General features: G+C 37.5%; 1 protein-coding gene across 2 annotated transcripts in view; it reads left to right on the plus strand.

Annotated features, from left to right (window-relative positions):
- The window catches only part of RGL1 (ral guanine nucleotide dissociation stimulator like 1), a 94031-nt gene that overhangs the window by 41516 nt on the left and 26538 nt on the right, over positions 1-25977 (plus strand). For both annotated transcript variants that reach the window (XM_088154392.1, XM_088154391.1), the window contains exons 4-9: positions 3872-3949; positions 12336-12520; positions 16370-16482; positions 19558-19773; positions 20590-20693; positions 21558-21642. In XM_088154392.1, the coding sequence (XP_088010518.1) occupies positions 3872-3949; positions 12336-12520; positions 16370-16482; positions 19558-19773; positions 20590-20693; positions 21558-21642 (781 nt within the window). The remainder of the gene's footprint in view (positions 1-3871; positions 3950-12335; positions 12521-16369; positions 16483-19557; positions 19774-20589; positions 20694-21557; positions 21643-25977) is intronic.

Here is a 25977-nt window from a genome sequence, read left to right on the forward strand (position 1 = left end):
ACTAAATTCATTTTCATATCCACCATTCCATAAGCTTTCCCCCATTCTCCTTTCTTTTTGCTTGCTTCCTTTCCTGTTTAATACCAGCAGTGACAAGGGTAAGCTATGAATATTGCAGAAAGGATCTACCTTGGATGTTGCAGTAGGAGGGGAAGACGGGGGTGGGGGGAGCGGGAGAATTCCCCCATGACAGAGAAAGTTACTGGGAGAGAATTCACATCATTTTGTGCCAAGGCTAAAGCTTTCTCCTAGTGCCACGGCTGCCAAACAGATGATCAGAGTTCCATGGAGTCATGCGCAAAACGCCTTTCTCACACAGCCACCATGCTTACATAACTATCTAATAAAGAACATGAATTTCCCCATTAGAAATTAGAGATTATTTACCACTTGCACTCTCGGTTCACCTGTTAAATTGCCAAAGGGCTTATTACTGGGTTAGAAACAAAGTGCTTCTGCCTCAGTAGGTGATTACACACCATGTCCATAATCATTTTTAAATCTCAGAAATATCCAAAGGATGCTTTTACCGATTCAGTCAAGTTGTGGGCTTGTAGTACTATAGAGCACTCCTTTGAAAGCATATGCTAGGTGAGGTCACGTAAGTTGTGAAAGTCCACACTGCTGGTAGTTATAAGGTAGCTGGAGAAAGATGCCATAAAGTATAGTTGACATATAATGTTTCAGTTCCTCACTAATTCTGCTCCCTCTCTTTAGCGCAAAGCCTGAGCATTTGTCACACAAAAGAATTCCAGGTAATTTCCACTTCTGGTTTATTGTCATTCTTTCCATCTATTCTGAGGCTTCTTGGTTACTTATCACATAGCTGCGTTAAGCATTATTGCACCACTTATAAAGTTTGTAGTTTCACATTTGTGGAATGCAAAACTACTCTAGGTAATATTACAATGGATAAGCGTCACTTCTCAGTAGACTTAACAGCTCTAGGATTTTGAGTGGCGTTTGGGCATCTGCATTTATAATCTCATTAAAATTCAACAGATAACAGAAGGCTACAGTCCTACATTCATGTATCTACAAATGAATTTTGTTGTATTTAATGGGCTTATTCAGTGATTAATGCAGTGTTTCTCAACCTTGGTAACTGGGGAATTCTGGGAGGTGAAGTCCATGCTGGCTGGGGAATTCTGGGAGTTGAAGTCCACACATCTTAGAGGTGCCAAGGTACACTGCATTAATGGATTTATTTGAGAGTAGACGTTTATATGAATATATGTGTTTCATTAAACGTATCAGACTCATATATAATGGGGTTTTTAAATTTTATATTGACTTACACATTGACCATCCCTTTCTCCAGCAAAAATGTCCTGATACAGACCATTTTTGTCCACATATAAAGCTTAATCTACTCTTAAAGAAATCCCTCAAAAATAAGGCTTTATTGGATGTAATAGGCATTAGAGAAAAAAATATGAATATACAGTATGGATGTACTTTTTTAAAGTTTTAAGATTGCTCTGCAGAGTTGTTATTTATTATTTAAAAGACTTATGCGGCCACTCATCTTATGTACCATAACCGAGGGGGGCTCCCGGAAACAGACTTCTTTCCAATGACATTGATCGAGACTGAAATACTAACTCAGTTAGCAGTCCTTTCTTCCCAGTGCTTCCGAGTAGGCTTTCCATCTTCTAAAAGGTATTTCTGAAAGGGTCATAAGCTGCCTGCACATTTATGACGATTTGAAACTTATGTATTCCTGAAAACCAAATTGCTCTATCCAGAGACGGGAAGAATGTTCGTAATACCAGAGAGGCCAACCACTAAATGCTGTGTAAAGCTGATTTCTGCTTCTGAGGTTGACCTGGACTAAACTGAATGTGTATTTGTATGTCGAAGTAGGCACTGATGGATACATGTCCATAGCTGCGCTACCTCTGAAGTACTATCTCATTTCATTTCGTCCTAAAGTAATTTGGTTGCATCTTTTCCATCACAAGCCTTTTATTAAGCATTCACACATGATGTAACAGGCCTGGTATTTTATTGAAGATATTCTTGGCAAAGAATATCTAAAAGGAATCTGCAGTCAGATCGCAGTGTCTGAAGCAATCCCTCATAAAAACAATGTTCTGTATGTTTTCATCAGGCACCGGTTTTGAAAACAGTACATTTCTGACTGCATATTATATTCTTTGTGTTATATACAGAAGTGGTGAAATATGATATTCCTACCAACTTCAGTGGTAAAAGCAAAGGATATCATTTTGCTTCTTTTAGTTTTGTACAACAAGCAAAATGTAGATGATGTTGTCAGGAGAGGATGTGCCAAGATCAAATTCATATGGACACTACATATGGTATGAATAATAATAAAGACAATAAAACACAATTTACTGTGAAAATATTAACATTATTGCCACTCTGTTCAAATTCTGCATTGGCTGAAACAGGCAACAAGTTTAACAATTCTCAAGCATGTAATTTTAAATACATAATGTGTGAGAATGGCCTTGACAAGTTTTAAACCTTTGTTACCATGGTGGATCACTTGGCTTTTAAAAGTGTGTTCTAAATCAGGATTTTACTTTGTATAGACAGTATTTTTACTGGATTTCATTTATGTCTTGCTTTAAAATTGATACTTGTCTGTATCCCTTGAAATAAACTAGGTTTTACTATATAAATAAATGCAGTGTGGATTTATTGAATTTTTCCTGAGGATCTATTTGCGCAATTCTCTTTATTTTCTGATATTTGATCATAAGAAAAAGAATGACCATACAAATGGGGCATAACTTAGGTTCACTGCAGTAGTATCAAAATACTAAATTTGGACTCCATTTACATTTTCTTCTCTAGCTTATAACATGAGAGCATTTTACCTGTTATCTAACATTTCAATTGCTCTGGAAGTAAATTTGTTTGCATGGTTGTACTCTATCCGTTTTCACATTTAAAAACTCACACAAGTCTAGAAGAAGCTTTATGAGTTTAGGTGAGGATAGAGATTTGGTAATGGAAATAGGAGGTAGGGAAAGGTAAGGTCAGGTCTATAGAGGAAAAGGTTTCTCATGGAATGAACTTGTGGACTGGGAACCAGGAGTCTGAGAAAGAAAGCTTTGAGAAAAACAGAGAGCTCTGGGAACTTAAACAAAAAAGGACTAACAAGAAAAAAAAAATATTAACTTGGAGTGGGCTGTTTGTTTATGCCAGCGGGAAGGAGACAGGGGAGTTGAAGTTGATTCAGGCACTGGGTATGTTAAACAAGGATCCAAAACAAGTTACATCTTGGATGCATGCTGAGGAAAGGAACTGTGGCAAAATCTTCCCTAGATTCTTAGACCAGCCTTCTTCTGTTTAATTCTGTTTTATTTTCCCAGATAGTTAATAGCCATGCTCACTGGGAATTCCAGGAATTAGTTCTAACACATTTGGAGGGCACCAGATAGAGGAAGATCACCATAAAGATTGGAAGAGATGTTCACTGCTGGAAGAAAGTGGAAAAGAATAAGTAGTCTTCAGGACTGACAAATAAGAGTTAGCCACGCTTCCCTGCTAATTGTGGGTAATGGGATTGGAATCCAATACATCTGGAAGTTGTCAGATTGAGGAAGGCAGGTCTGGACAGAGCTGCTGTATCCTTAAGAGCTGTATATAAGGAAAATGCCGTTTATCCTCTTTCTTAAACCTAAGGATGTAATGAGGCCCAGGAAGTTTATGGTGCGGGATGGGGAAGGAGAAGAGAGCAAATTCCATGTAGTAGTTCTTCTACTACTGTTAAATTCTCTGTTACAAATTAAGTACCGAGTTCAAAGCACTTCCTAATATCTAAATCCTTAGGCATAGCTTTCCCCCCTTTATTTTTACTCACTGCCTGACATGCATATAATTCTCTTGCCTTTAGATATGGAAATTTGGAGATCTCAAACTGTGAAGAAGATGGGAGCCAGAGCAATACCGAGACCAAAACAGTACTCAGGAAGTAAGTGTTGTGTTTCTTTGAACAGCAAGAATCACAGCCAGGGTTGAATACTGAGAAAAGGATGTGGTCAGTATTCATCTGGAAATTATACACAAGTTTATTAGACAAAGGAATGTAAGAACTTTGTAACAACTATACAAAAGATCAACATCTTAGGAAGATGAGAAGTTAAATGCCAAAATAAAGCCAAGCACAGAAACTAGAATTAGTAGTTAAAATACTTGTGGGCATTATCCAACCAAATTAATTTCCATAGGTAGGTTAGAAAATGTATGCTTCAGTGTCTCCCACTGAAATAAGGAGCTTCAAAAGGGCTTAAATACGACTGGATTGGTATTTCTTTTGCCTGTTCTTCACAATAATCCTAACTTTATTCTTTATACATCTACTTCATTAAAAATTATCTTAAATTTTAAGTTTCATTTAATATGTGAGTGATTTTCAACGTTTTGCTTGTAGGATTTTAGTCATCTTGATGCAGAATTTCACTGATACACAAAGTCATTGCATTCATGACAAAATCGAGCTAGAAGGAATTTTTAGCCATCAACCTTACTTAAAGCATATCAGGTTGAAACAGAAAACATTTTTAGTTTTAAAATGTACTAGGATTCTTTCCCTATCATTGTGTGTGCTGCACAGGCAGTCATCAAAAGGATGGTCTATCCAATAAGCATAATGTCAGGGTCACTGTTGCTAAGAGTGATTTCATCCTCACTCATCTGCTGAATAGGCCACACTATGGTATTAATGGGAAACAGAGCTTTAGCTTCTCCTGTTCCCCCCAAATATGCATGTTTTCAATGTAAGAGTGATTGCTCTGAGATATGGGACAATATGTAAGGTTGACAAGATGTGAGATGCTAATGGTGTTCTGGTCATATAGAAAACCTAAGTTGCTTTGGTGTTCTGCTCTCTCTGCAACACTATAATTTCCAAAATCATTCTCAGTGTGCATAGTGCTCCTTTCTTGTCCCATTTATTGTGTCTAATTTAATTTGATTCACGTCACAAGTTAACAGTGTAACATAAGTGGCACATATGTGTATATATATATATATATATATATATATCTCTCTCCTGGGTACTCCAGCCCACATTCATCCATCTGATAAAACAGATTGCTATTTTCAAAAGCTCATAGCAGAGTCTCTTCCTTTAGAAATTCAGGGGAGGAGACTTGTGCTTATTCAGTTTTCACCCATAACCCCATGAATTTAGTATGACTGAGGGAGGAATAGTTATTAATTCAAGGTCACTCAATGAGTCTCATTGCTGAGAAGAGTTTTTAACCAATCCAAGTTTCAGAGCACCAATCTAAGACCGACAGTGTACTGCCTATAAAACTTAAACTCCTTACAATAAACAGAAACTTGAGGTTCTTGCTGCAGCATCTGAAAAGGCCCACAGTCTGATTTCTTTGTCCCTTCAGAAAAAGTAGCATGACTCTGAGCTAATTTATTAACCTTTCAGGTCTTGAGAAATGTCCTGACTTGGCATCGACACAATGTCTTTTTGGGTTAGACTTTCTGATTTTTCAATGCCTGGCAGCAAGTAGTCCTTGCACTATTCTCTCCCTCTGCCCTTTTGTCATGAAGTACTCATTGTAGCTTACAAGATAATTTAAGCTATCTCAGATATGCCAAGGGGGACTTTGGCATAATATGGTGGATAGATAAACTAGCTGGGCTTGGCTGCAACCTAAGCCATTGATTCCCTTCTGGTGTTGGGCAAGTCTCTTGATCTTTGTATAATTTTGTAAATCCAGCTGTAAAATTGAACTGAATTGTTGTAGATACCTGTTTTTCCTTCTCTGAGATACAGTGGATATTGTATTCCTTCCCTCTTGTCTCCTGTGATTGCCTTCCTTCAGGAAATGGTTTAGATTTTAACTTTTTCAGAGTACAGGTTGTCTTTTTGCACCTCTGTGGACATCAGTTATGCTATGCAAATGATAGTGTACTGTAAATAACTATTAAAAAAAAAAGACCTATGAAACTGGCTTTTAGATGTGGTAATTAGTTTGCCAAATATTAGAACCTTTAATGCTAAAACTGCAGCATCACTCTGATTTTCTTGCAGTGTCATTGCCTTTGGTTTTACTTTTAATAATGCACTTTCCAGTTTACTACTTCTTTGTGATCAGGATTTTGTTGCCTTTGTCTCCTGTTAATTATTCCTCCAGTAAAGCAAGGTGTCCTCTTTCACTGTCATACAAATAATTGCATCAAGGGAATGGAGTTAGTTGAAGCAACCACTGAATGAATGTGAAAGACTTTTTTACTGCCTGGGAAATCCACAGTGAGATGCGTTTAAAGTTTTGTTTGTGTTGAGAACAATCACCCTTCCTTCTAGTAAAGGGTAAAATAACAAAAGAAACCACTGTGGCTGAACTAAGGAGAAAAACGGCTAAATAGTGACAATTAGGAGAACTGAAAATTGGGGAAGGTTACAAAAACAAGCCAAATTACTTGCACAATGGGAAAAAAAGTGAGGTCAGAGCGGTTTAGCATATTCCACATAAATGCCAATATCATGAGGCCTAGTATAACATGCATCCTTTCATCCCAGGATCCTAAGTATATTGTCAGAGTAGGACAACAGCATGAAATTTTTTGGTATGGAGCCACATTCTGGGGTATCTCCTTGCAGAATATTTACTGATTTAGGCAGCAGACGAATAAACATCCCCATAGGACTCACTCGATAGGGCTAGGGTTTTATATTCTGCAAAATTACGATCTGATATGCTATCATAAGATGTGATAGTTTTTAGGTTTCTCCACAGTGAGTACCAATATGTGCAGCTCTTGATATGTCACAGTTTGACCAAGCTTCTGATTGACTAGCTTAGCCCTGATAAACATGGCTATCAAATGGGTGATTATACCTATATTTTTAGTCCCAACAAAATGGGTATCAACAATAGTTGGGGTACAAGCTTTTAGATCTTGGCTTTTTCTCTCCTTGGCCTGGATTGTGATGTTTATATCTGTATAGACTTGGATCACAGAGGAGCTGGTGAAAGATTCTAAACTTGCCCTTACAAAGCACATTTTTCTGAAAGCATGACTATGATTCCACTGCATTTTTTTCAGCCAATAGGCAGGTAAAGTGTTCAAGAGTTAAAAAGTCTTCCCCATTAAAGAAAGACTTCATTTGGTTAATTTTCTATTTAAGATTCTGGAAACTATCGAGCTTGGTCTGTGTCTTCTGCTGGCAGAAACAGGGAGCTACTTTTGAGGGACATTAAACACTGAGGCTGCTACAAGGTTTGGCCTTCAGACCGGACTTTTTCCAGAAAGCTTCCCTCCCTAAAGTGCTGATTAAACAGTCAGCTGATAGGAGGCCAATAAGTTATAAGGGCAGTCTGCATAGCTTGTCTTATTGCCTCTGTGTTGACTGACGTTATTTTGTAGGAAACCCAGAGCTTATTGTAACTTTGAACTCTGCTAAGAGTGCAGCCATGTGTCTTATGGTTGGTAACAGCCACATTCTTTCTGAGTGGAGTACAAAGGGAGAAACTGCACATCTTCCAAACAGTAAAGTATGTTTAACTCTGCTCCATATTGAAATGCTTGTACTGTGTATGTTAACTGATAACATGGGTACTACACTGGGTTAGCTGGAATCTTATCTGCTGGAGAAAGACTGTCTCTCTTACTGAGTAGAGTGGTCACTTACACATTTCTGAAAAAAAAGATTCACGCACATTTTTGTTACAGTGATTTCAATGTTTAGTTGTGTGCAAATAATTGCTTGTAAATCTATACATAAAAAGGTTACATACATAGACACAGTGTACCATGGTGAAAGACAATGACTAGGAGACCTTTGTGAATGCTCAGCCTGTTCTTTGTTAACTGTTGGTAGACAACATCCAAGCTTCTGCTCCCCATTTTTATGATTTTCTGTCTTTAAGCAAAACAAAGATCAGACAGATCTTCAAGCTGACAGCACCTTTAAAAAGGAAAGCCTGCTCTATAAAGGACACAACCATATGATTCTAAAGAGTCATTAAGAAAGACTTAGTACAGAAATTCAATGTCATGTAACATTCATACCCACGTCCTTAAACAAATAGGTTTTGCAGATTTTTGAGAGAGACAGGATTAAATGTCTGTTTACCAGAGGTGAAATTTATACTGCATGAGTCAAGTTCCTTCCTTCAAATCTTTCATTAATGCTTTTTAGAAGCTATAATCTTTCCCAGCCCTGTACATCCCCTTCATTAATGTTAAGCCAAATGATTGATATTTTGGGGGGCTGTCAGAATGGTTTGTTACCAAAATGTTTAGAAGCACATTAATATGGTGCTTGCTGATCAAGGAATTTCCAGATATCTGGACTTCAACTTCTAGAATCTGGAGCAGTAACTTTGCCGGCTATTTAATTTTGGGAGATGAATCCCAATGTTTGGAAGCACCCCGTACTGGAAAATACTGCATTCATAAATGAGAATTGGGGCACAGCATTAAGATTCTCATTCTCATCCTTGGACAACTTTCTTCAGCCTTGTGGCATCCAAATGGACAGGATTACACTTCCCAGTATTCCCAGCAGCATGGGCTTTGTCCAGGCTGCCCAAAATTCCTAAGTGTTGTACTTTAATGTATCAGGAAGTTGCTATATAAAGGCTGTGCTAAGGCAGAGTGGTCGTGAGTGTGGAATGTGCATACCGTAGAGAAAGAAAACAAGACAGAAGTGTTTCCCATCATCATGTCAGCAACAACTTGTTGATGGGACATTTGTTTGACTAGTACTTTTCTGCTGCTCTTTGCAGTGCATATATCGTCACAGTGAGGTGTTGAGCTTAAAACTACAGGATTTATATGCTTTTTGTTTTCATTCTGGGTTTCCTTTTCAGAGAATAACAAGAACAGTCAGTCTTTCAACTTCAGTTGTACTTGCCTGCTATTATGCGTAAGAGACCTTAGTTACAGACAGAAATCTAGGAAAAGCCTCCACTTGATATTGATGATGTGATTCAGCCCTGAAATTCTGCAAGAGAACTGAGATTTTTAGCACAGTGTATTGGAACAGAATGCTGTATAGTGTGATGCTTAAAAGTTAGTTTTGTGTGAGAACGGAGAAAGGAGGTTTTTTTAGTACTTCCCTTATTCCTTTTCTTTGGATAGCAACTTTGGGGACATGTTTACATAGCTGATTTGTATCAGTTTCATGGTTCAGCTGACATAGCTTTCCTCAGCACATCTTATAATTTATTTATTTATTTTACAATATTTATATCCCGCCCGAATCCTGACAAGATTCTGGGCAAGTAAGAACAAGATAAAACATACAATCTAAAAACTAAACAAAAAAAGTAAAACACAGGACAAGGCACCAAGAAACAACTAAGGGCCAAAAGCATGCTCAAACAAAGTTTTAACTTGTTTGAGAAATGCAAACAGGATTGGGGTAATATGTAGTTCTGGGGAGATGGTATTCGGGGGGGGGTCAGAGGTTCAGTCTGAGTTTGACCCTATCCAAATCCTCAAATATACTGTTTCAGGACCTCCACCCTGGCTTGGGTTGGCAGTATATAATTGATTGTCATCAGCATAGTGATGACATCTCACCCCAAATTGATGGATGATCTCCCATTGTGAGCACTGAGGATTGAGACTGAAGAGCCCCACACTGGAATTCTCAGGAGCTCAAGTGTTGCCATGACCACTGGCTGGAATGGCCCACTCAGGTAGGAGTGAAGCCACTGTTAAAACAGTACCCCCAACTCCCAGCCTTTGCAAGCAGGTCAGAAGGATATCATGCTTTATGGTATCAAACACTGCTGAGAGATTTAGTAGGACCAAGAGGGGTGCACTCCCCCTGTCTAGGTCCTGACAAAGATCATTCATCTGAGTGATCAGTGCCATTTTGTTTCCATGACTGGCCCTAAATCACGACTGGAAAGGATCTAGGTAATGTGTATTCTCTAGGATACTCAAGTTGTTTTTGCCACCACCTTCCCAACAACCTTCCCCAAGAAACAGATGTTGGAGACTGAGTGAAAGTTGTCAAGCATGAATAATAATTCGGTCAATTCACTGAATGTACTGAAAAATTCCAGGCTTCCTCCACAAAGCTATAGTTCCCAAGTTCTTTGTGTAGAAAGAAAGACTATTAATCTAGCTTAAGTGGTTCATAGGTATGTTCCAATAGATATTTGCACATATTGAACTATCACATCCCGCACCCATAACTGGGCAGTGCCTTAGTTAAAAACCAACCAAAATTTCAGGAAAAAAAAAAAGAAGAAGAAGCTTCCAGGTTATCCAGACTTCTTCACCAGGTAAGATAGTTTAAAAAGCAGGACAGAAGAAATAAAGTCTGAAGACCGGCTCTTTTAACCATGATGTTGGCAGTGTTAGAATCCTCCTCAATATGGAGTGCATAGACTGAGTGCAGTAATAGTCAAATTAACATGAGGCATTCTGGGACAAAAAACTAAGTTCTCAAAATGCAAAGGCTGGCAGATATTCAGATCTGCCTCCTTTCATGGGCAAAATATACATGCTCCTGGACTGACAGAGAACAGAAATAAAAAGCAGAAGGGCAGCTTATATGAGGAAAGCTGGGTATTTATTTTACATATAATGGACTTGCAGTTACAAAGTGTATATGTGTATGTATGTGTACATACACACACACACATGCAGTATATAGGTTATTTTCAATTTCTCATTTAACTGGAGATAATCACTACATTTTAATATCTCCAAATGCATTAAAATGTCTTGTTAATAAACCATTGTCTTTTTCTTATATTATTTTCCTATCTGTTAATTCTTTCAAATGTTTTACAAGTAAAAAGAGCTTGGCAATGGCAGGAAAGTTAATCAGTTCAGTGGATAATATTGAGGCTTATACACTCCCATCCATGTGCATTTGCCTAAAGAAAGCAGATAAGCTAGTGTAGATTGGAAACACCGGTGCACCTTTTTATGCCAATTTTAGTGGCATCTGCAGTTTTTATTGATGATACGGCAACTCCTTCCCTATTCTCTACAAATATACACAAGCATATATGCACGCTGGTGTAAGGGTTAAGTAAGTACTGTAGTCTTATTAAGGAAAAGAACATTTCTATTAGAAATCTTGTGTACCAACATTTTATACAGTCAGGTACAGAAGTGAGACTAGCAAAGGACATATTATCACTAGTAAGTGATAAAACACAAAACCCCACATGCAGTTAGTATTAGCCACCCCAGTTTATTACAAATGATTTGTGAGGTGCTTCATTCAGGGCCTCAGAACCATAATCATTTGAGATATTTTTTAATTTCACCATTTTCCAAGAAAGCAGACTTGCAAGCATTCATAAGATAGATAATATGTATATGTTCCTTCATGAACACACAGAAGAATGTTAAAATGCATGCTGTTACTAAAATAATAGCAGACTCAGAGAGCAAGCCAGGAGAAGATCAGAGTTTAAAAAGTGGAAAGGTATTTCTGAATAGTGGCTCATATCAGAAATGTATCCAGAAAACTGAGAGCATTTTTCAAGGATAAAACATTTTTGTAGATGACTGGTTGATATTTCATTATTGATGGCCTAGCTATGCATCTGTCATAAGAGATGCTAGTTCAGTTCTCATAAGAATAATCAATATGCATACATTTTTGCCACACCCTTGCATTCATAAATGCAAAGCTAACCCCCATTTCTCTCCCCCCCCCCATGACTAACAGAAATGCAGGTTTTGGCTTAATTGATCAGTAAGTCTTTACAGCGGAGATATTCCGAATAATTTTCCACCAAATGTTATCAATGCTAAGTAATATAATACAACAGAATCTGCAAATACAGAATCTTTCATTCTGAGGGAATATTTCAATAATGGCTCTCCGAAAGCATAATAGTAGAAATAGTAAAAGAATCATGCTCACCTAATTAGATATTTGGTAAGACGGCTCTCTTATTCCTGATAAAATTTGATCATATAGTAGTTATTATATTGGTAGTGTTTGATCAAATATAAGTAATAATGGTTCGGTATTATTTAACCTCGCAGATTTGTATGTATGTCTTCAACTCTAGTTTAAATTTTTCTTTTAAAAAATGTTAATGGCTCTGATGGTTAGGCTTGTAAACTATACACAGCTCTATTTTTTAAAAAAAACATAAACATTTAAAATTTTTAAATTTTTTAAAATTTTTAAAATTTTAAATTAAAAAAAATTTTAAAATAAAAATTTTAAAAAGACATAGAAAAGGATATTTGTTCGTGAGGGCAATTGTAATAATTGTAATATTGTTTCTTTCTGTTCAATTGTAATAACTTCTTTAACCTATTTGGGGGTTTTAGGTTATGTTGCTTCCTGGAATATGCTGATGCTGATGTAGCTGACTGTATACAATGCGTTTCTCTTGCAGTGCCATAGCCTCAATACTGAGAGCCTGGTTAGACCAATGCTCTGAAGACTTCCAAGAACCACCTCATTACCTTTGTTTGCAGAAACTGCTGGATTATCTGACCAGGATCATGCCAGGCTCGGACCCCGAAAGAAGGGCGCAACAACTCTTGGAGCACTTTCAGAAGCAAGAACGAGTAAACAACAGTAAGGATATTCCGCAAACATTTTAACAGCCACTTTTTATAATGAAGCCGGTTACTGTATATCATTGGGCTGTTTGGGCGCTTCTTATGCTGTGGTATCAGTTAGAATAGCGTGGAACCAAAGGAAATGTGGATTGCAAACTTTGAATTTAGTGTGCTTGGTGAATCCATTTCCTGATTTTGCTCCACAGGAGGGTGAGAAGCCAAGCACTCCTGCCAAGTAAGCTCCCTTAATGCTTCCAAGAGAACATTTAAAATGCTGCTCTGAGATGACTATCGGCTTCAGTGCAGTTTGCAAGTTTTCAAAATAAATTCACTGTTGCTCTGATTTTTCACTTTTAAAATTGTTCTCTCCTGTGACCAAACAGGGATTTTTTTTTTTTAGTCTTACTTTCCTTTGCTCCTGTCATGACAAAGGAAGCGTCTGTGACTGTTTTTTCCTATCTGAATGGTCTGTTGCTGACATCCGAGGACAAAAGGAAAATTTACGTTAGCAGGTCAAAATGCCACTGGAACAATTGTGAACAGTAGTGACACTGGAATGCTGTGTGCAGTGTCAGGCCTGATAAATAGCGTTTCCCCTTCCCCCAAGACAGAGAGTTTCCTATGGGCATAATTAGCATAGCTAGAAAGCCATTGGAACTTCCCCCATGAACACAACCAAATGAATGTCCAGTTTTCACAGAAAGGCAGTAGGAAATGGATAGGAAGTGATAGCACACAATAAGGAATGAACACAATAAAGATCAGGATTTTTTTCCCTTTGAATATCATCTACTTGAATGTTGCAAAACTTATGAGTTACGCAGTAGTCAGTCTTGGCACCAAATAAATGTACTTTCTTTCCCCCAAAGGAAAGCTGCATTAAACCTAAATGGTTCTTCTCATCTGAACTTCTAAAATCTCCTAAGGTTGTTCATTTGTGCCTAATGTTGTTTTTTTCTGGATATGGTTCCTGCATATCAAACAAAGGAAGTCTAAATGCTAAGATCTATAATTAGCTGTTTACAGAGTGAAAAGTTCCCACAGAACTTCTAGGCACAGTAGATAGTCTAGGCCAGTGTTTCTCAACCTTAGCAATTTTAAGATATGTGGAATTCAACTCCCAGAATTCCCCAGCCAGCATGGCTGGTTGGGGAATTCTGGGAGTTGAAGTCCACACATCTTAAAGTTGCCATGGTTGAGAAACACTGGTCTAGGTACAGAAGTCTTACCTTTTAATATCTCATTGTAAAGATGGAACATTACCTCAGCTGAATCTAAGATGTTTCAGTGAGGACCCTCACACCAGATTTTCAACACATTAAGGAAGTTTAAATGCAGATACAGGTTTCACAGGAAAAATACAGGAATTGCTGTAGCTTGTGTAATATTTGACAGTGATGTTCATCTCAGAAAACAGAAGCTATAGAACAAGTAGAAGTTGTTTCCCTATTAATAATGCTTTCTAAAACTTCAGAAATGTTTACCAATTTAGGCAGTCTGCATAAAATAGAGGTCACATTTCAAATGAAATTAATTCTCTGAGATGAGGGAGGAGCTCTCAACAATTTTGTACTTTGAATAGCAGCACTCAGCTCATTGCCCCAAGCAGAGAGGGTTCTGAGATACTGTAACCAAGGTAGCTTTTGATATAACGTGCAAGTTGGCTATTTAGAGGAAGCAAGAAATTAAATTCCACTGGGCCTGAGGAGACCTCTCACAGAAGCTCAAATAACTTGTCGGATCTTAGTTACCGCTTTGACGTTTCACTAAGTTGAATTGGTTAAGGAACTTTTCACCACATACGCACGAGTAATATACTTCACACATGGTCTACTTGAAAAATGTTTCTGTATCACAGTCATAACTGTGCTACAGAAGCATAGGATAAATCAAAAGGAGAAGTCTGTGGAAGTTTAAAAGAAAAAAGAAATAAAAAGAAACTGATGTATATATTTGGGACAAATATAAAAAGATGGGGCTGGATTCATGAACGGGAGAGGAATAGTTGAGAAATAAGTATTCATGGTCCTGCAATGGAGAATTAGACTAAAAGTCACTTTTGTCCATTTCCGTTTTCTTTTTCTTGGCAAAATTACAAGACCATAGTAATTCTCTATGAACTGTAAAAGAGAGGAATCTAGGGACAGTATGATATTGTGGTCATAATATTGAATCTAGTATGGGAAGAGATGGTTTCCTGCTCTTATTGTATTCATATACCCTATTCTTTCACAGTCCAAAGTTAGACTGAAAGATACTCAAATTCTTGCTCAGCCCTGAGGTTTATTGACAGGTCTTGAGCAAGACAACATCACTTTCCCTAAGGTATCTTGTAAGTTTTGGGGGAAAGTAGGACGATCTCCTGCCTATTCCATGGAATTCCTTAAAGTCAGGGATGGATACAACAATAATATGCTTGGTTCTTTTTAGAAGCAAAGATGTTCTGAAACCCTTCTTTTTTTTAAGGCATTTTTTGACTCAGTAACAGAAAATATACTTATTTTCTGACTCATAAGCCAATTTTAGCAAGAAAGATTAACACTGTGTAGTGATTCTGAATTTATCTGCCTCTATCCATTGTCTCCCCTTCAACTTACCAGATTCCTGAAAACTCTATCCTATGTAAAATGGAAGTCAGCATCATATTTACTAAGGCATTCTACTGACCTGATCAGCATCTACTTTATGCAAGCATGTTTCCTTTTCAGCTGTCATGGATTATTTCCTCTCATGTGTTTTTTGCCAAATTCAGGGAGCTTCAATAGACTTAGAAAGCTGCCCGTTGTCAATTGCCAAATATGAATGTGCTAAAATAAATTGGTTAGTCTACAATTTAAGGGCCCTAACTTTAGGCTCTAGGGCAGTTTGTTTCTCAACAACTTTGCCTGAGAGAACAGGCTCATGGAACAGCAAATTAAGGAGAAAGCTAAGTAAACAAAACTAACTGGGGGTCCTTTATGTTAAATCAAGGACTCTAGCAATTTTCTCTTCATATGTCTGCTCTTGCTAGAAGAGCTGACACTGATTTAAGTAAGGATGTGCTCAGGAAGCCCTGCATAGATTCCAAGCCACTGGCTTGTCTGCTATCCTGGTTATTAAAAATTAAGTGTAAGGTAGGGAGAAATAAAATGACTTTTTCATAAATTAATGCTCTGTAGTGTTTCTGATTGTATGTGCATGCCATTGACTTCATTGCCTCACTCAATTACTTCCTCAACCCATCTGATTTCTAGAACGGTTATTTTCAGGCTGTTTATAATCCTTTTGGATGTTCTGAGCATACTCATGTAAAAAAGTATAAATAATATAAAGATCATTGCCACCATGCACTCACAGTTTCTCCCTCTAACACCTCTCTGCTGCTTCCCACCATCTATCACTGGAGGTGGCCCTCTCACTCTGCCTAGTAGCCAGTCTTCTCAGCAGATTATGTACAAGTGCTTGATGGGTGATGTTTTATGTTCTTTGGGCAGCTTGCTCCACTTAAGCAGAGCTCTTTACCTGTTTCTTGAAGTGAATCAGTGCAGGATGAAAGAAGTCCCATCTAACAGCATTCTTCTTCTACGCTCCTGCTTTGCGAATGTATGATTTTTTTTTTCTTTCCTGTTTAGGAAACATTCACCTAGAGAAATGGGTATTCTCATTAAACATTTAAAATGATGTGTTTTGTTTTCCTACGCCAACAGTCTCCTGGTTTGTCCACGCCTTTTCTTTCCCCTTCCACTCTTTTTGTGACTGAAACCATAAACTTGCATTTTGTCTCAAACTAGCTTTCAACACAAGATCCAACTTCAATTAGACCTACATGAAGTGGGATCAGAAGATAAGTTTTGTCAATTCTCACAATATTATTATATCCTGACAGGTGAGATTCACGATATATTTGTGACTGAAGAAAAAACAGAGATTAGTGGATCAGAAGAATTTTCTTCTTTCCCAGAAGACCTTGTAGCAGAACAGTTAACTTACATGGATGCTGTAAGTATAAGTAGATGTATACTTATGTAAGTATAGGTACAGTACAGACTATGATTCTGATGTGTTTTATTTATTCCTTAAATTTGTATCCAGCTTTGCTACCATATGTTATCTAAGACAGTGAACAGTTGAATATAAACCAACTATCAAAATATAAAAGCAGGTTGATGAAACATCAAAAAAATAATGTATACAATTTAAGTTGATCAAAACAGCTGATTAACCACATGTGACATTTAGATTCCTCTCTAGAACCGTGCTGTGGTTATTACCTTTGTTTTCATTACCTGAGATAAAATTGCCCTTTATTGACACTGACGGCATGGTCAAGTAGGTTGTTAAATTGCTTCATCAGTTTTCCTGGCATGCTCGCTGAATGAAGTAATAGCTGAATTTTCTTTCATTTGGCAAATTTATGCATCCAACTTCTCTTCAGAATTTTTTGTGACTTTTTTTAAGCAATCTTCTTTAAAAGTGCAGTTATTATGTACCTTTTTTTTTTAAACTCAGCATCAGCTTATGACATCCAAAATACTTGAACAGCAGTCAACATTTGATTGTAACTATTGATCGAAATACTGTACATAATACTGGGGGGGGGGGGAAACAACTTTTTAAAACTTTTTTTCCCCTTTTTCCTTCTTTTTTTCTTAACTTGTATTTTTAATTTTTTTAATTTTCTTTTTCTTTAAGATTAAACATTGTCTTGATTAAATATGTATGTATAAACTAAATAAATATTTTTTTAAAAAAATACAAATACTCATTTATAGCGCATTTGACAAAATCAGCTAAGTTACAGTGGAAGATTACTGACTTTTTGTATTTCAAAACATTGCAAAGCTTAAGGCAAATAGTGAATCTGTTAAATGGCTCCTTAGACACAGATCATTTTCTGTAAATATTAATTAAAGCAAATTTCTTTGTACAATATGTTTACCTGAACTGTCATCTGTTACTAATTGCTGAATGCTCACCAATCCACTTTGCTGTGCTAGATGTTTTCTGCAATTGGAAATTGATAAAGGCTTTGTGTGAAAGCTTAAGTGGATATGGTTTGATCCATATATAAGGGCAGTCCATGGCTTGAACAAATATAAAGGCAAACCATGATCTGAATCTGTTTTTGTTCTGCTTTTTTCTCATTTGGCTTCTTTGTTGCAGCTGCATCCAGATGTGGAGTGACAGCCATAATGATGTTTTGTTCAGACTTTGTTACAGGTCACAATTAGTGCAAGCCTTGGTTTGCAAAACCACTTTAAACTCTTTTATTGCTCTGGTTATCTGATTAACTGTTAGTCTGTTAATTACAGTAAACTCACAGACTAATTATGTTTTACCGTATGTAAAGCCTAATTAAGCTTATGTAGCTATAATTAGAATAGCATTCAAATTAGGTGAATACAGTATATTTTATTTCCATATAGTATATTTCAGGTAAAGCTTTTTCCAAGGAATGCTCTGTTTTCAAATATGTAGAGCAAGCAATACTCACTCATTATTCATGCTTTAAAAAGCCTCATGTCCCACTTACAACAGCCTGTCCAAAACCATGTCAGACATAGTAACAGAAATAATATTTTAGATGTGCACATGTTTAATGTGTGTAACAGCTATAATTTGCAGATAGATCAGAATTCAAGAATCTACATTTCCTGTACATTCGTCAGCAAAATAAAACTCACAGATTAGATATTGTCAGTTTTAGCTATCAGTGATCAGTATCTGGTTGTATATGGCCAGCTAAAACATTACCATGTTTATGAAATCAAACTGTTTCTTTATGAAAGTAGATTGCCAGAAGCTTAGTTAAACATGTTGAATTCTTACTATTTGTCTGATACTTTATAAAGCAGTTTGACCTTTCTTTCTGTGGTGCTAGTAGATGGAATGAAATAATAAATAGCATTCAACTGTTAAATTATTCCTAAACTAAACTGCCAAATATTGAACTTGGCTATTCAATTCCAGGCAGGCAATTATTGTAGAATATTTAAAAAGCATCAACTGACCACCCAGAGTCCCTGTAGAGTTGGGCAGCCTTATAAATTTAATAAAATTAAACAAACAACAAATATTTTCCCAGCAATATAATAGTCTGGATGAAATTAGCTAAAGGAATACATACATACATATATACATACATACTGTACATACAAAATAGTTCTTCAAATCCATGGTTGAGAAACCAGTCCCCACTGTCATACTTCTAAAGTTTTTCATTGACTGTGGGTCATATAATTCGAACAATGTGTATGTGTACTGTTCTTTCCCTTTTATGCAGTGCAATGCATTGCAGTAAAATAACATTAACGTTGAAGGGAGAGCTATGCCACATTGTCCAATCATACATGGGTTGCTAATGAACAGTCCATGGATTTGTAGTGGGAGGTAGTTATTTATCTCCCTAACCATTGCTTTTTCCTGTTTTTACTGTACAGCATGACCAATTCCCAAGCAGTGCGCTATGTGGAAGCTATGAGCTCTAAGAAACAAAGGAGTGAGTTACCACTAATAGAGGATACTGCAACCCCTCTGTGTGATTAATCGTCAGGATTTCCCCTTTCAAACTACCCTCTGCTCAGACCTATTTGCTGCATTTCTGTATCTGATCCTTCACAAACTAGAGCCATGGCAAAATTACACTATTTCAAAGAAAGTTGTTTGTTGCATCTCTACTTGAGTCATTCCTCTGGGCTTATCCCCATATGTTGAAAAATGGAGTGGGAGAACTCCTTCTTTTGAACACGTAAAAGTAGACAGTAGATGTTTTAAAGTGATTACTGTATTGCTTCACTGTTGATTCTGGCTTATATTGTCTCATGATGTTTATTGTTTGCTTATACTATGCTTGAATGTAAGTGCATACCCAATAAATATTACTGCTGCTACTTCTGTTATTATTACTACTAAAAAAGACTACTGCTGCCTGTCAAATTCAAGAAAAAAGGATGTGTCTGTTGTCAGAAACGTTGGGAATGACCACCATGTTGTGTATTTCGACACAATACTTCTAATAGAAATAAAGAAAACTCCTCTTATCACCTTGACATGATGTTTTATGTGTTGTTCCAGAAACTGTTTAAAAGAGTGGTGCCACACCACTGTTTGGGCTGCATCTGGTCTCAGAGAGATAAGAAAGAAAACAAACACCTGGCTCCCACCATCAGGGCTACCATTGCACAGTTCAATGCAGTCACCAAATGCGTCATCAGGACCGTTTTGAATGGCAAGGAGCTGAAAACACATCAGCGAGCCAAGATCATAGAGAAGTGGATCAATATTGCCCACGTAAAGACTCATTTTGTTCCATTTGTCTCCTTGCTCTTTATACAAATGCTAGATTGTGTATATGTCCATTACAGCATGCATAAACATCAGGGTTTTTCTAACCCCTGTCTTTCTGGGTGTTTTTTCAATAATATTGGGCAAGGGGTAGAAAAGCTTTGGGCACAGCATATCAGACATCCTTGAAAGTGATATAGAACAGAATCAACTTTCCCTGGATAGTACAAAGGCTTCGACATTTGTTAATCGATTTAGTTTGGGAAGTAATTCCAATCCTTTCCAGGCCCGGTACTTTCTGCGTGATCAATAAAAGTGGTCTGTAATTTGAATACTTGCATTTCGTGAGGTAACAATATTTTGTGTAGATTACATTCATCTGTCTGTCTGCCTGCCTGCCTGCCTGCCTGCCTGCCTGCCTACCTACCTTTCAAATTTAGATACCGCCCATCTCACAAAAAGTGACTCTATTTAGTTATTTTATTTAGTTTAAATTAAATTTAGAAAATTTAGTTATTTTCACTCTGATTATGCAGATTTTTACACATTTTAGTTGTGAAAGATGGAAACTATAAAATTGATTTAAAAATCACTAAGTAAAAGATGAAGAAAGCAAGAATAAAGTAACCCAAATTCTACAAAGTATTTTCAAAACCAGGAAAGACAACACATATTTTTTAAAGAATTGGTCGTTGTTTATGCAGGTGATAGCTTCTTTGTTTTAAGTAAGAAATTAGAGCAAGAATGCTCCTAAAAGAGTGTAAAAGATCACACTTCAGTGATATTTAACCCTCCTCTGTTTCATTTTCATTCCCTTTATAGGAATGTAGGATCCTTAAGAATTTCTCCTCTTTGAGAGCCATTGTTTCAGCACTTCAGTCCAACTCCATCTATCGGTTAAAGAAGAGCTGGGCATGTGTTGCAAAGTAAGATTTTCATCAATTTCCCACCTATTCTTTGGCAGTTGCTAGTCACACCACCCTATAAGCATCCTTGGCTTTTGGGGCTTCAGTCATGGAAATCTATAATTTACAATTCCTGTAGAGTTGATGCAGATGGGAGAAAACTGAAAGCAGTCAATAACCAGCAAAAGCAAGACTTTTAATTAGTGACTAGCAGTCTGGCTCAGAAACTTCTTTAAGGATGCCTAATTTAGCTGTGGTATGACTGTCTCTCTACAGTTCCTCAGATACAAAAGTATCTGAATTCTCTCCAAGTCTCCATACTGAAGAAGCAAACAGAAGTTAGGAAATCCATTATCAATGAGAGCTAGTGTGGTGTAATGGTTAAGGAATGTGACTCAGACTGGGGAGATCCAAATTTTAGTCCACCCTCAGCCATGGAATCTCTTTGGATGATTTTGGCCAGTCGCATTCTCTCAGCCTAGTCTATTTCACAAAATTGTTGTGGGAGGAGGAACTGCTATCTCCACTGCTTTAAGCTTCTGAACAAAAAGTAGAATATAAATGCCTGCGTGTTTCACACTTCAGAGAACATAGCAGCTTGGGGAATGGATTGGGCTATTGCATCAGGAAAAATATCACGGGAGTACAATGAACTTTCTCTCATTTAACATTCTTCTTAGAATGTTAGAATCATATTCTTAGATGAATCATATTCTTCTTGGTTATACAGTTACCTAAAAAAGGAAGTATAGTTGGGGATTTCCCTGGGTCCTAAAACAAACATATGTCTTGACAAGATGATAGCATCATTACAGCCTAATTTTAATTAATGGAGCAAATTGTCATTTAGCTTACTTTAAAATCATTCCATTTTCTTTTGTACAGAGACAGAATGTTGATGTTTGAAGAACTGTCAGAAATTTTCTCAGATCATGATAACTATTTGACAAGCCGGGAGCTGCTAATGAGGGTAAGAAGCAACAGATATTTCAATGATAGTGTAATACTTTACAACCGCAGTGCTCAACTTTGGCTAAATAACTTCCAGTATATACTGATATATTACTTGTGAATAGGTATGCTGGTAGAAGTCCTTTGAATGCCAAAGATTATCTTAAGTCTTGAGTAAGCAGTTCTCTCTGTGTGAACAGATAATTTATGACTGGAAAATAAAAGTTTCATGTATTAGCAGCAATATCAAAACAGGCAACTGCCGATTTAAGATATTGTAAAGTCCTATTTTGGCTTTGCTGAATGGCCAGTCTGAGTGGCCCTTCTTGGCTTATCAAATCTAGTATGAAGGGTCTGTCCATTTGGGTCCAGGAGGTCATAAATGCCTCATTGAGAGAGAGAAAGTGGTTTCAAGTGGTGATCAGGCTGCTCCTAAAGAAGCCAAATTTGGTTCCAGAGGATGAGAACAGCTATAGGCCAGGTGCCAATATTCTCTTCCTAGGTAAGGGGCTTGAGCAGGTGGTGGCTGATTAACTCCAGGCTCTCTTGGATGAAATTAATTTTCCAGTTCTATTTCAATCCAGTCTCAGGCTGGCTATGAACCACTTTGGTCACCCTGACTTGGGCCAGGAAAAAGACAAATTGAGTGTGACTCTATTGTTCCTCCTGGACCTCTCAGCAGCTTTTGATACCATTGACTATGGTATCCTCCTGGGTAGGCTGTCAGAGTTGAAGTTGGGGGGCACTATATTACAGTCGTTCTACTCCTACTTGGATTACTATTTCCAGAAAGTGGTGCTGGGGATTACGCTCCTGCCTCATGATGGTTGGGTTATGGAGTCCCTCAGAGCTCCATTTTATCCCCTATGCTCTTCAAAATCTACATAAAACCACTAAGAGAGGCCATCCATGGATGTGGGCTGTGGTGCCATCAATATGCAGCTGACCCCCATCTCTCCTTTTCATCTAACACAGGTGAGGCAGTTGGTGTTCTAAACCAGTGCTCGGGCAGGATAATGGACTGGATGAGGGCCAGTAAATTGAGACTCAATCCAGACAAGTCAGAGATATTGTTTGTAGGTAGTGCATCTGTCCAGCTGACATCCACCCTAAAGAAGCAGGTTCATAGTCTGGGGTACTCCTAGATCCATCAGTGTTACTACAGACCCAGGTGGCCTTGGTGGCACAGAGTGCCTTTTATCAGCTTTGACTGATTAACCAACTGCAACCTTACCTGGATAAAAACAGACTCACAACCATTATTCACACACTGGTAACTTCCTGTTTAGATTGTTGCAGTGTGTTGTACATGGGTCTGCCTTTGAAAATGGTCTGGAAACTTCAGTTAGTTCAAGATTGAGTAGCTAGACTGCTTACCGAGGCTGGCTGATATGACTACATTATGCCATTATCTCAATGACTTAACCATTTTTCTTTACCTACTGTTTCTTTCCTGTAAAATGCTTCTTGTGCTGAGACGCATAAAGGCATTTTCGGGCACAATCTGGGGTTATATCTATTGCTGTTTTTGACCTTTAAAGCCCTAAATGGCTGAGGACCAAGTTACCTGAAGAAATCCCTTTTCCCATATGTCAGACCTTAAGGTCATCTAATTAGGCCCTCCTCCAGGTTCCTTCACCAAAGGAGGTGACGTGGGCTTTGGTGACATACCATTTATGGAATTCCCTCTCCAGAGAGGCTCAACTAGCACCCATACTTGCATCATTTTAGTAGCAGGTGAAGACCTTTTTATTTTTCTAGGCTTTTTAATTGACTTTTAATTCTTAATTTCTGAATGGCCACCATACCGCTGCCTAATTTATATAGTGGTTTTATTTTGTATTTTATTTGACATTATCTATATGATTTTATTCAGATTTTGTTTTTAGTGTCTTTTATTGTAAACTGCCCAGACAGCTTCAGCTATTGGGGAGTGAGTGAGTGAGTGAATGAATGTCTAATAGAAAACATGATAATGCCATGCATGTTGTGACATCAACATGCAGATTATGCAAATTGTATAATTTGTATGATGTCATGATATGCACTGTTACTTCCTGTATCCTCCAGATGCCCATGGCGGGAGAATAATAAGTGAAGTGTTTATGGATTCAGTCAGGCCACCTATATTCTGTTGTTTATTCTGGGGTAACACAAAATGTCTGTCTAAGGTCCAACATGAAATGATATACCAATAATTAAAAACAATGAAGGGAGAATGCTAATGGATATATAATATCATATTGTATAAAATGTTATACATATGCAAGCTGATTTTCTAGAGAAAAGGCATGGGTTATACTTAGAATCATAGAATTGTAGAGTTGGAATGTACATTTGAGACAACTGAGTTCAAGTCCTGCTTAGTTGAATGAACTCTTCATTCTCAGATGGACAGAAACATAGACAATAGATTTGGGGCTTTACTGAGAGTCTCACTCGTGATGACAACATAAAAGAACAAGGGCCTCTATAAGGGTATTTGTGCAGGAAAATATCATATTGAAGACTGGGAAATAATAACTGCTCAGTATCATATCTTCCAATCCTGTCTAGTATATATATGTCTAGTATATATATATGTCATACTGAGGAAATTCATCTCCGGAGCTGAGCAGCAGTGGGCCTTCATGGAAAGAGAGTAGTTCACAGCAATCAGTTTGATTTCTTGGCATGCTATGCAAATCATAGTTGCTGCATATCATCTAGGTGAACATGTTAGAAGACAAATTTAAGCTGCAATGTGGGAAAATCCAGGATTTCCATGCTACTGTTTTCAGGATACTGTAATTGTATACTTAAAAGCAGATGGCTTTCAGTGTGCATGCATTTAAAGTAATAAACGAGGTTTAGATTAGCTATGCAAAGGGCAACATTTTGAGGGAAGAGAAGGCTCCACTTGATTCAAAATTGAAGCAGACTGCTAATACTGAAAACCGAAAGGTCATTTGAACGATTTTTAAAATGTTTTGTTAGAGAAAGCTGGCAAGGATTTGAGATGCATCTGGTATGAGATAACTCATCCCATAGGAAATTATCTGAATATTCTGTGCTCTTCCAGTGAGATAAAAGATGACAATGAAAAGCCATTAAACTATTCAAAGGTACTATAGGAAAAAATTACATGTAAAATGACATAAAAAGTGGTACAAAATACATACATGAATATAAGCTATTCCTTGAAAAGCCAAAGACAATGTGAAGTGAATTATTAATGGGGGGGGGGGGAAGTATTCCAACTGTGGAAGAATAAGTGAAATGATTGCAATACTTCTTCTATGTTGAAAAATTCTTCTATGTTGTTCATGACTGTATAGATTTCTTTAGTCAACTGAATTTAAAAGCAACAACCAAACAACCAACATAACAATAAAAAATACAGTTATATACAATTAGAACTAATTCAATCTATAATTAAAGTAAAGTATTGTAGTTAATCACAATAAATAAAAATAATAATATTGTTCTTGGTGTCTAGAGCTTAACAATACTCAAATCTCAAAGACCTTCTGGAATGGCCCAAATTTAGGAGGCACAAGGCCATGAGAGTGGGAGCCATCCTTGCCTTGAGAGGAGTGGAGCCCCCACAGAGAAAGTTCACTTTTGGACACTTCCAGTTGTACCTCCTGAATGGTTGGGATCTTCATCAGGCATTCTCTATGCCCACAGACTGTGTGAGCAATGTCTATATGGGATAGGTAGTCTTGAAGATATCCAGGCCCTTTATAGGTGATAACCAGGACCTTGAATTATATTCAGAATGTATGAATAGCTAATATTGCTCCTGCAGCAATTGTGTTACTGGAAATATTGAGACTCTCTGATGACTGTACGGGCCACTGTGCTTTGCTGCAATTGAAGTTAGCAGGTGGTTTTCAAAGACAATCCATGTAAAGTGAACTACTATACATAGTCCATACAGGAGATGTCAGGGGTGTGAATGACCAACTTCAGCACCCCTGAGGTATGTAAGGCTACAATTGGTGTACCAGCCAAAGCTGGGCAAAGACTCTCATGGCCATGGCCTCCACCTGCTTCAAACAGGAGCTGTGATTCCAGGAAGACTCTGTGACCTGTTTACTTCAGCAAGGAACAAAGGTGTTTATAATTCCAAAATCAGCGAGCTTCTCAATAAATAACCACTCCATCTTTCTAGGGTTGAGACTGTGCCTGTTTCTTCCCATCCACACCCTGACAGTCTCCACATACTTTCACTGCATCTTTCATTCAGCCCATGGTGGGGATGTACAGCTGAGCATCTTCCACAAATAGACATTACGTCTCAGTATTAATCTGTGTTTTAGATCATTAGGTGCACATCTGATAAAAGGGTAAACTACCTATGAATTAATAC

Source organism: Python bivittatus, unplaced genomic scaffold (genome assembly GCF_059951505.1).
Source record: "Python bivittatus isolate LINGU-HERP-01145 unplaced genomic scaffold, Pbiv_v1 ctg000700_np1212, whole genome shotgun sequence".
NCBI classification, from domain to species: Eukaryota; Metazoa; Chordata; class Lepidosauria; order Squamata; family Pythonidae; genus Python; species Python bivittatus.